We start from the raw sequence: 11,402 nt of genomic DNA on the forward strand, positions 1-11,402 counted from the left end.
CCTTTTCCGTACCCTCCTCTGCCTTTCTCCATTCCACTTGCCTCCTTCTCTAACTGCAATTGTCAACCGTTCTTTCGAAATTATTAAATTTCAAACCAAATTTATTAACAACATTTTAAGAGGTTTTATAATACTAAATCTATAAATAGTAATATATTTTTGCTAAAATTTTTTATTTAAAATTTAATAATTTTAAATTTCTTTTGTGAGATTTTTTCTTTAATTCATGTCATATATATATAAAATAAAAATTTAATGTGTGATTTTTCAATTTGAAATTCGTATTAATTAAAAGATGGGTATAATTAAAAAATAGTAATTAATAATATTCTAATTTTTTAAAGAAATAATTAAATGAATAGTCCCCCAGGTTTTAAATACAAGTTTATTTGATAGCTTTGACTTGATTTTAAATACTCCTTCGGTCCTTAATATAGGACCCAATTGTTGAGTTGGTTTTGATTCTAAATATGAGAATCATTTCTTATATTTATCAATTTTCTCTAAATTACCCCTATGGATACTCCCTTAACTATAATCAAATACAAGATGAAGATGGGGTATTAAGAAAGATGATTATGGTATTTTAGAAAAAATGTTTCACATTTCTTATAATTAACTAACTTACCTCACTTCCTTAATCTAATCAAATTAGTTAAATAGGTCTTATATTAAGCACTGAAAGAGTATATAATCATATTTCTTTTGTCTTTTATATTAATTTTTTAATGATTTTTTTATTTATGATGAAATTGTTATTCCTAGGCATTAAGTATTAATCACTTGAAAGTTTTGACATGTTTAGCCGGGTAATAATTATGGTATTATTGGAATTGGAATCACTTGGAAAAACTAGAAATAAGGTGTTTAAATCATTCAAAAATATATATGAAAGAGTGCCTAGCACCTGAAAATTTTTTTGTTGCTTTTATATAGCGTAAAAGTTTTATTTTATAATATTTTTTATTTGAACTATTATCCGTTATTAAGTTTGACTATTAAAGATACTTGTCAAACTATATAATTTACCAATCAAACTTAACAACAGACAACAGTCAAAATATTTTTATGAAAATAAATTTTCAGTATATATAAAAGTAAAAAAAAATTAAGTGTTGAATGCTTATTTGTAAATACTTTTAAAATATTTAAACATCCTGTTTAAAAAAGAATTATCCTAAATGTGGTTCAAACTTCAAAGAAGCCTTGGACATGAAAAGTCCATTCTCGGAAGCAAACAATATAGCTAAATTTTTGCCAGGAAAGAGGGAAACTAGACTGCTAGGGGGATCCTGATGATTGAGGCCCAAGAGCCACGTTCGCGTAGCTTCTGACATCACACACAGATCCCAAGAGGGAGGGTGAGGATTGACTTGACATAATTAGGGGCAGAGACGCAGTACAATGAATGGCCATCTTTTTTATTTTCTCATGAAAACGCAATACTATATGGGAAAATCCCAAAAAAAGTCCATGGAACGTGGGAAATGCTAGATTGGGTCTTTAAATTTTGAAAATGGCAGAATAGGTCATTGACCCAATCTGTCATTTGTGAAATTAAGACGAATTGACAATTTGCCCTCATTTATTCATTCACTACAATGATTCAAGGAATCACTATAAGAGTTTAGGTGTTACCTAGATTTGCGTAGCGAATAACTACTCACTTTTTCATAGTCAAGTGTCTTGTTATTAACTACAACTAATTCTGTAATCACCAGAACAATGTAAGCATTACCTAGATTTGTGTAGAGAATAACTATTCATTTTTTCATAATCAGGTATCTTATTATTGTCAAGTACCTTATTATTAACTATAATGAATCTTGTAATCACTAGAACAATATAAGCTGTTACCTAGATTTGTTTAGAGAATAACTACTCACTTTTGCTCAGGGGCAAAAATGTCAATTTGCCTGAATTTCACAAATAACAGATTGGGTCAATGACCCATTCTGTCATTTTCGAAATTTAAGGACCCAATCTGGGATTTGGTATATTCTAAGGGCTTTTTTTGGGATTTTCCCATACTATATACTAACTCTTTCTAATCCTAATTATAAGAGTCAGTTAACTAGTTTGAGAAGATTAAGAAAGTAAATTAAATTAGTTATTTATTCTGAATAGGTGTTATTTTTTTCAAAATATTCTTGCTAATCAAGTGTATTGACTAGAACTATTATTGTTAAAATGATTATTTTGAAAAAAAATATATAAATATGAGAGACAAAATAGATTAGAGTCTTATATTTAAAACTAAAATAAAAATCAAATAGAATCTTATATTAAAGATCAGATGTAGTATTATTTCTGGTCTTATTTGTAAGATTTGATTTATAATTTATAAATAAAGTTTTACAAATAGATTGGAGACAGTATTAACAAATGAAAGGATAACAACCTACAACAAGATGTCCCACAGCAATAAAGCAAACTATCTATCGTCACTTATCATGAGGAGATGGCTAATCAAAGATACGAAAATTTCTTTAAATCGTATGAGCTAATCTCGTTAAAGGATCAGTAAGAGAATTTTTCTCTCTGCTAATATAACGAAATTCAAGCTGCCAATCCCTAATTGCTAACATTCTGGCATCATCAATGATGTTCCTAAAAAGATGATCATATTACAACCCTGGATTAGAAGGTTGATCGCACAGAGGCAGTTTGTAAACGCCTTTTTGACTAAACAATCTCAGTGATTTATCACTTCGTTTAACCTTACTTTCAAAATAAAACAAAAAAGATTAAAATAACATCCTATCCAGTACAGTGGCTTTGGTTTCCATATGCATCTACCATCCTCATATATTTTTATTTTTAATATAAAAACTCGTTTAATTTTTATTTTAATCCTAAATATAAAACCTCAATCCAATTTTTTTTATATTTCTCTATTTTTTTAAAATAGTTTTTATAATAATAATAGTTCTAATCAGTATACTTTATTAATAAAAATATTTAAAAAAAAACAATACCTATTTATTACAAATAACTAATTTAATTAGTTTCTCTAATCTTTTCAAATCATTCAACTAACTGTTATATTAAAAACCAGAAATAATATTATTTATTGTATATTGTTACCCTGATGTTTTATTAATGCATCCAGCACCTCTTGATGTTCTAATTTTATTTATGGTTTGAGGTCATGAATGCACTATAAATAAAATTAAAGTATTGGATCACATGTGAGAGCGCTGACTATTACTTTCATGGGGGAAAATAAGCTACCGCATTTAACCTTTTGGATCCTGCTATGGCATGCCACTGTATACGCGTCAACTAGCTTGCCATGTATAAATTCACAGGACCCCAGAGACCAGAAATGCAGAAACAGGTATCCACAAGACAACATGTCTACCTCATTTATAATCTTGATATATCAAACTATACAAAAAGGATATTCAGGGAACACAGATAAAATACAGGGGGGGAGGGGAACAACCGTGGTTGGTTACCAACTTCGAGAACATATAAACTTCATATTGGCATCGCATCAGTGTTAGCATGAAGAAAGGAATCGGTGGTTTTTCGTTTTTCATTTTCCTCTTTTTGGGAGGTGGTTGTTCAAAACTGTCCTGCTCTTATATCTCTATCAAGACGATCTGCATTAAGGGTCCCCGGAAGCTCTCTAAAGTCTTCATTGAAGATAGAATATGCGCTGCATGTGTTGGAGAGCAGAAATTAGTCAGAAACTATCAAATGATTTCTAAGAAATACACTTCGTATCTCCTTGAAATCCTTAAAATTACTTGGGTAATAATAGATGTCAAGAATTTCAGTGATTAAAACACGCATAACAAAGAAGAGAGGCTGCATATCAAGTGGCATTATGTTGATTAAGAAAGCAAGTGTCAGTCAAGAATACTAACCAAATCAATATATGAACACATCATATAGGTAAACAAATGTAATGTAACCAATACATTTATATTCACAAAACACATATTGTGTCATCAAGAATACTGACCAAATCAATATAAAAACCTCATTTAGGCAATCGGTGTCACTAGTAAATTTATATTCATAAGAATATTATCTATATCATCAACAAGCTCCGATTAGAAAGATTTTTTTTTTTCCCCCATTTTTCTTCATATTTGCACATAATGGCTGGACTAGCTTACCTATAAAATCCCTTTGATGGGTTGAGAAAAATGAAAAAGTAATAAAACAAGTTTCAAGAGGTTTGATGATTTTCCAAATAAGATCCAATCTCCAAAACAACCAAATAAAATCCGAAGAGCTACAACAGCCAACAGTTCACACAATAAGCGTTTATAACTCCCACATATTACAAAGGGACTTATTAGATCTGTCATACTTTTTCATCCCCAACAAAAATCAGTATTTTACCAAAATTCTTCTTCCCACCCGTTGGTATTTTTTCATTGTTTGATTCTTGAATGTTGCTAAAATGCACCATCCTTATTTGAACTTTTACAAATATACAAGCATTGATCTCACCTTGATTAAATTGTCATAATGTAACACACAACATTTTGTATCAGTTTATACCTGACGTCACCAGCTTGGCGCTTTCCGAGATTAAAGAGAATTAGAGAAAAGCCCGTAGCAATTATCTGTGGAGAAGTTGTGACAAATGATGAAATGCAACAAAAATAATATAAAAGCATGTAAATCAGATTCGTTATCAGTTTTGAATAAAACAAACCCTGGCCAAAAGATAATAAGAATAATAAAACAAGCAGGAAAAATTACAGGGAGACAAACATCAGTTAGAACAAATGCATGTCTGGAAAGATCATACAGTACATTCTGCAGCAGATCACTAAAAGTCTCAAATATGGATGCAATGATAGGCAGTAGACTTACATATAAGGGTCCCAGATCCCATTTATGGGCAATGGGTGCCAGGATAAACCACATGATTGTGAAAGCCCATGCTTTCAAGCTCAGAGAGAATATAAACATCAAAATGATATCTATCAACGCAAAAGGAAGAAGTTCAGCAGATTATTAACGTTAGAAGAGTATACAGTAGCTCATTCATTATTGAGTAATTTAAGTTGCTGTCCCCAAGTGATACCCATACCTGAAATAACTCTTCAGATGTATATAAGTCTATCAATTGAGTGATTGTAGTTTTAAATTTAAATCAATTGTGTCCTTATGCCAATATATGACAATTAAAATGACAGCAAAAGGTTAAAAACATTTATAACACTTAAAAGCTATGAATGCTCGAAAAATTATCATAATTAGTCCATGACTGACTAGACATTTTTCAGAGACCAAGCCACAACTTATTAAGCATATTTTGAATGAACATCATTAGAATGTTGATTGTTACCTGGAAGCTTCAAGTTATCGTGTAGAAAAGAGTAAAGCCTCTTCTTCCACCAACTTGACGAACGGGGAAGCTTAAACTTCTTAAACTTCTAGAGAAGTGGCAATCAAAGAAAGATTCTACTGAGTACAAAATTGACTTTATATTCACTTCAGACATTATTAAAATGATTTTTACCAGATCGTCATCGTCATCGTCATCATATCCATCACGAACTGGTGGCTTTGGTTTGACAGCAACAATTAAGGAATCTGAAACACTTACATGATGCATTGAATATTGAAATGTTATTATATAATCAATTGAATTGAATTAGCATTTTAAAATTGAAGTAACTGGACCTTCAAATAAAGTAAAGAAATGCTTGAGTGGATCTACTGATGCATTACATCTAATGAAATTCTATCTGCAATACAGGGCCATTAGAGATACGCTGCACGTTGACAACAAAACCATGAAAGGATTTTCAACATCAAAAGGCGTTTACCACAAAAAAGGCAATTATACAATGTATGCTGATTGTTCTTCAAATGTTTACGATTTATCATCATCCAAATTCCAAGCATGTTTTGATAAGTGCCATACTGCCACAGAGAAACTAAACTTTGCTCCATACTGTACGTAGATGACATAGGGCTAGCTAATGTAAAAGAAATACAATAAATTGATCGAAAAGGATACTAAGACAAAACCTACCTCCGTCATTGAGTTGAATGTACACATCTTCTCCATTCTTCATATCACATAATACATTTCCACGCAGGATAAGACTCACATTATCAATCGGTAAACGACCATTGCTGGCAACTAATCCTCTCAAATCACGAACCTAAAAATGATTTAGGAGAAACAAATTATAAGCACATTGTAAGAATTTGCAAATGAGCATTAAACTCATTAAGTGAAAGTATCAAATGCAACAATAATAATTAAGGTCCACCGAAATGATTTCCAGTAAAACATATTTGTCCTATGAAGCAATTTATAGACAACATGAAATTATTGAATGAGTAGATTGTTTGTCTACACTCAAATATTTTGGGCTCAGGCTTTTGTTCAACACTCCACCTGAATTAAGTTCCTCACTATCCAAACAAGACTTATCTATAAGAAACGAACAAATGTCTTAGTGCTCGTCGGGAATATATATATATATATATATATATATATAAATATATATGATCAGTTAATAGTAAAATATGGTTGGAAAGATTCCAAGGCCACAGATGACACAATCTCAGTCAGGACGAATCTCAATAAGCCCAAGGTTCAAAATTTAAGAGCATGTAATTAACATGAGCAAGTAGTTGGAAATTCCAGTTATATGAAAACAATTCAGTCAATATTTTAAAAAAAAATTAAAAATTAAAAAAAAAAAAAGACAACGCAAATAGAACTTCCTCTTTCCGGGTGAGGTGCTAATTTCCAGAAAACTAAACCTTTGAACTTGCAATGATTCTCATACTTTGCATATTCATTGAATTCTTCAGATGGCCATTAATCTTTGCAGACTTAATTCCAAGATAAAAAAATAATTTCCAACGCAATCTGAAGCTATGTCATGCAAAGAGAAAACCACCTTTAACACCCTGGGAAAAAACCGCGAGCACCCAAAATTGCATTAAATGAAAGAGACCAAGTGCATCCAAATACCTTGATGGAAGATGGAACAAGAAGACGAGAAGGGCGAGCAGGGCCAATGGTTTTGAGGACGATCTCCGCCTTACTAATATTCTCGAATTCATGCCCATCGTTACCGCCAATAAGAGGATTCAACTCCTCCACAATCTCACCCATGCGCGTAAAAACTCAATTCAATCAATCGATTCCTCGCCAAATTTACTGCAAAACAAGCTCCAAACTGAGTACCAGGGTCAAAGGTTCATGGGGAAAAACCAAAACACGAACAGACAGCCGAAGAAACGACAGGAAAGGCAGAGCTGATCATTATTGCCTTATTGGCACTACATAGCATAATGGGCCTTCTCGAGCCCAATGTGTTCCAGGCCTCTTCGTCTTGACCCACTATAAGCCAATTCAGCCGGCTGATTTGCCTTTGTTGAATGCCCATTACAGAAGCCGCTTTAGACTCAGAAAATTAATTATCTCCACGACAAACAGACATTATACTCAATTTCTTTTTCAGTTTAGAAAAATAATTATGATTTATGATACTACAACAAATGAATATATATAAATGAAATTTTTTATATATTATAAAATTATAATATTTAAAATATAATATTTACAAAAATATAAATATCCAATATTAAACGAATTATATACTATATCTGGTACTCAGTATAAAACCTAGTTGACTAATTTGGAGATATTAAAAAAATAATTTAGTTATTTATTATAAATAGGTGTTATCTTTCTTAGAATACTCTTGCTAATCATATATATTAGCTCTAATTACTATTTGATGAAACATTTAGTATGTGCACCTACTATAAAAAATACTTTAAAAAAAATGAATAAATATAAAAGATAAAATGGATTAGAGTTTTATATTTAAGATCAAATTAAAAGTTAAACAAGCTTTTATAATAAGAAACGGAGGTTGTATTTTCTTTTAAAAAAATACATTAGCTTTTTTTATTAAAAAAAGTACGGTAAAAAAAGGACAGAAGGTTAAAATGAACAAGTGCTTACAGTTTAACTACGGGGGAAAGCAAGAGATATTGTATTGAGGAGAGCGTGGCGGGGAACATGAGGATGAGGCATTCGTTGGCCACCATTCATCCAAGATAGAATAAACCTCCGTTTCAGTTTTATATTTCTCTCCCTAACCAGAGGCTCACACTCACAATTCCAACATCAGATTCGTACTAATGGCGCTCAGAATGTGGGCTTCTTCTACTGCCAATGCCCTCAAAATCTCTTGCGCTTCTCGCCCACATCTCTCCAGATGCTTCTCCACTGGTATTCTCATACATATATTCACTCATATTTCTTCTGTTTCATTGTTTTCTCCTTTACGGTACCAGTCATTATACAAATTCGTTCCTGGTTCAGTGTTGGATGGATTCAAGTACGCTTCTTCCCACGAATGGGTCAAGCACGAAGGCGCCGTAGCTACAGTTGGAATCACCGACCATGCCCAGGTTGCTTATTCTGAATATTCATTACGCATAATTCTGAGTATCTGCTAAAGATGTGAATTACTGTGGCATATATATTTCGTGTGGTGAACAGTTCAGTCAAAGTTGGTGTTTGCTAATCTTAGATTCTGCAGCCTGAAGTTCTTAGAAAGTGAACTTTGGGAAAAAGGGTAGAAATAGAATTAATTAGTAGGAATGTTATTATGTGTTGCAGGACCATCTGGGAGAGGTAGTATTTGTGGATCTGCCAGAAGCAGGTGGCTCAGTGTCTCAAGGAAGCAGCTTCGGAGCAGTTGAAAGTGTTAAAGCAACCAGTGATGTTAATTCTCCCATCTCAGGCGAGATTGTTGAGGTTAACACTAAGCTTTCTGAAGCACCTGGCCTGGTATGCAATTCTAACCTTCAACCCAAACATTATATTGTTCTTCAATGTCAAACATTATGTGATTATACTGTTTTATTGGGGGGTCTTTTGAAGGTGAACTCAAGCCCCTATGAAGAGGGTTGGATGATTAAAATAAAGCCCAAGAATCCATCTGAGTTGGACTCCTTGATGGGTGCGAAGGAGTACACAAAGTTTTGTGAGGAAGAAGATGCTGCACATTGAAGTTTGAACTTTGCTGTTGCTGGCTACTCTTGGGACTAACTCTTCTTCACATGTTTATGTACCCTTTGATCGGTTTTTGTTATTAAGCGCCACGGAATTATATTGCTCCTCTCATGATTTCTCTCCCTTCTAATTCTATTACCACTCTGTCACTAAAATGCCTCTGCTTAATTAACATGTTTCTCTCTATTGCATAATCCAAAAGACCAATAGTTCAAGAGCCTAAGTGATTTACACAAAAGTTTATCAGTCGCTTTTCAATCGTAATTTACAGAATATGGAGTAAGTATGTGAGAGGAGTTTTATCTTAGCTTACATGCTTATAAGTGATTTCAAACGCTAATCCAAACATGGCCTAAATCAATACGAGGGCTTGTCTGGTTCTGTTTTTGTTTTATTGCTTGCAGAACTGAAATAGAAGTAAATGAATAATTTGGAGAGCATTGAGAGCAAAGAATTGAGGAGCTTAAGAAATACTAACTCCGGTCTTTAATATAAGACCCCGTTTGACTTTTAGTTTGGTCCTAATTATAAGACCCCAATCCATTTTGTCTCTTATATTTATATATTTTTTTCCAAGATAATTTTTCTAATGATAATAGTTCTAGCCAATACACTTATTAGCAAGGATATTTTAGGAATGACAGCACTTATTTATTACAAATAACTAACTTAACTTACTTTATTAATCTCCTCAAATTAGTCAACTAAGTCTTATAATTAGGATCGGAGGTAGTAGTAGCTATAACACCATCACAATAGTTGCAAACCCAATGATCAGATCAGTCACATCCTCCATCAGCAACCATATGGTAAATAACATACAAGAGCTAGCTTCTTTACCCTCTTAATGAAAAGCACAAAAGATAAAAGCATGAGACTAGAAATAAAAAAGCTCAGGAATCGATAAATAAATGTCCTCTATATGATTTTGTTCCAAATTTCACGATCTTGAGAGTTTAGACATGTTTGTGCATCAGAACACATTCACTCAATAACAACAGAATAAATACTACATTCTTTTTGTCGACATAAAACAAAAGGGGAATCAGAAGCTTACATGCCTGAGCTGGAGGCGACGGCTTGACAGGCAACTGAGCCACCTTGCTTTGTTGCTGTAAACTGAGAATGAGCTCCCTATTCGCAAGTTGGAAAAGTGTACTTGATATGAAATTACAATAGCTACTCCAGCGGCTCTCCAATCACAACATTTTCCCTCTCCGTCGCTATAAGCCGCGACGGGTCTTCAGTGGAGTACCCCAACAAATCGAGAGGGTTCATGGTCGCCATTCCAGAAAGCAGCAGCAACGAAGTGGCAGGAAGCTTCATGAGCGACGATTAGGTGCTGGACGACGCATTTCGGCTCGGTCACCCGATGGATTCACAACGGTGACTCTTTCGGGTGAAGGTCGAAGAAGAAGGATTAAGGAGGACGGTTGACGCTTTAGGTGTGATGTTCGTTTGGCTTAATCACAAGAACGTCACTGCTCATCACGATGTTAATCCTCCATGCAAGAAAGATCAAAATTTTGAGATAGTTTTAATAAAATTTATGTGTCCAGGTCAAGAAATTTTTTTATATGTATAGTTGACAAATTGTCTTTTTGTTTTTGGAAATAAGACAAAATGATATTAAAAAAAAAAAGATTTTTACATAGTATAATATGTTAAATCACAAATAAAATTGTTAAAAAAACCTAAGAAAAAATAAAGACACAACTTCACACACATCATGTAAAAGAAATCTTTAAGTAAACATAAAATTTTTTACTAAGTTAGAGCATCTTTTCAATAGTGATTTATATAATATAAAGCAAATATATAAAAAAAAAATATCTTGATTTACGTAAAATGTGTTTATAAGTGATTTCAGTTGTATGATAAACAAGGTCTTAGAGTAGATAGCTCAGAAAGATCATTAGAAACCCGAATAAAAGGCTTCTAAATATAATTGATTGATAGTATTAGTAAGGAAGGACTTGGACCCCTGTAATAGTCATCTATCATTAAAATTTAAAAGAACTGAATATATGTGTGTTCGTGGGCGGGGGGGGTTTTAAATTCTTGGGTAGTCCATCTTGTTAAGTCCATTGAGATGGGCCGGGCTAGTTGTAACATTCGGATTATAAGAAAAGCCAGACAAGCCCAAGTGACTAATTAATAAGTTGACTCAAATAAAAATCAATGTAAATACTGACAATATCTCAAATAAATTTCCTTCAATGAAAAATATCTATGCTAAAAATCTAATCTACGTCTAGAGAATTGGTCTCCGGTCGGTGTGTAGAGAAATAATTGCGGTAGGTTATGATGATGAGGCATGCTTGTGGTTTCTTTTCTTGTTTCGTAAATGAATATGATTTGACTTATCTTTAAT

General features: G+C 32.8%; 2 protein-coding genes across 3 annotated transcripts; one reads left to right on the forward strand and one right to left on the reverse strand.

The window, feature by feature from the left end:
- Positions 1 to 3,238: 3,238 nt before the first annotated feature.
- LOC114738583 (uncharacterized) lies at positions 3,239 to 7,226 on the reverse strand. 2 transcript variants are annotated; one of them, XM_028926646.1, is made up of 7 exons: positions 6,968 to 7,226; positions 6,011 to 6,143; positions 5,492 to 5,565; positions 5,318 to 5,396; positions 4,840 to 4,949; positions 4,522 to 4,586; positions 3,239 to 3,664 (listed from the first exon to the last, which is right to left on the reverse strand). In XM_028926646.1, exons 1-7 carry the CDS (start codon positions 7,109 to 7,111, stop codon positions 3,571 to 3,573), a joined length of 699 nt encoding a protein of 232 aa, XP_028782479.1. In that variant the 5' UTR covers positions 7,112 to 7,226; the 3' UTR covers positions 3,239 to 3,570. The 2 variants fall into 2 exon arrangements, with proteins under 2 accessions (XP_028782479.1, XP_028782478.1); XM_028926645.1 differs by having other exon boundaries at positions 3,636 to 3,664; positions 4,522 to 4,949.
- Positions 7,227 to 8,091: 865 nt separating this feature from the next.
- On the forward strand, positions 8,092 to 9,237 carry LOC114738587 (glycine cleavage system H protein, mitochondrial). The gene is made up of 4 exons (XM_028926648.1): positions 8,092 to 8,239; positions 8,333 to 8,421; positions 8,633 to 8,803; positions 8,897 to 9,237. The coding sequence occupies exons 1-4, from the start codon at positions 8,149 to 8,151 to the stop codon at positions 9,023 to 9,025; spliced, it is 480 nt and encodes a 159-aa protein (XP_028782481.1). The 5' UTR covers positions 8,092 to 8,148; the 3' UTR covers positions 9,026 to 9,237.
- Positions 9,238 to 11,402: the final 2,165 nt, after the last annotated feature.

The sequence above is a fragment of the Neltuma alba genome, unplaced genomic scaffold, assembly GCF_004799145.2.
Source record: "Neltuma alba isolate B1F8T4 unplaced genomic scaffold, ASM479914v2 tig00013630_pilon, whole genome shotgun sequence".
NCBI classification, from domain to species: Eukaryota; Viridiplantae; Streptophyta; class Magnoliopsida; order Fabales; family Fabaceae; genus Neltuma; species Neltuma alba.

Excerpts from the sequence above, each read along its gene's own strand:
- LOC114738583 (XM_028926645.1), bottom strand. The coding sequence starts at position 7,111 with ATGGGTGAGATTGTGGAGGAGTTGAATCCTCTTATTGGCGGTAACGAT. Across the intron at positions 6,144-6,967 it reads TTGTTCCATCTTCCATCAAG|GTTCGTGATTTGAGAGGATT; the intron begins GTATTTGGATGC and ends AATCATTTTTAG. Across the intron at positions 5,397-5,491 it reads ACGATGACGATGACGATCTG|AAGTTTAAGCTTCCCCGTTC; the intron begins GTAAAAATCATT and ends TAGAAGTTTAAG.
- LOC114738587 (XM_028926648.1), top strand. The coding sequence starts at position 8,149 with ATGGCGCTCAGAATGTGGGCTTCTTCTACTGCCAATGCCCTCAAAATC. Across the intron at positions 8,240-8,332 it reads CTCCAGATGCTTCTCCACTG|TGTTGGATGGATTCAAGTAC; the intron begins GTATTCTCATAC and ends TTCCTGGTTCAG. Across the intron at positions 8,422-8,632 it reads GAATCACCGACCATGCCCAG|GACCATCTGGGAGAGGTAGT; the intron begins GTTGCTTATTCT and ends TATGTGTTGCAG.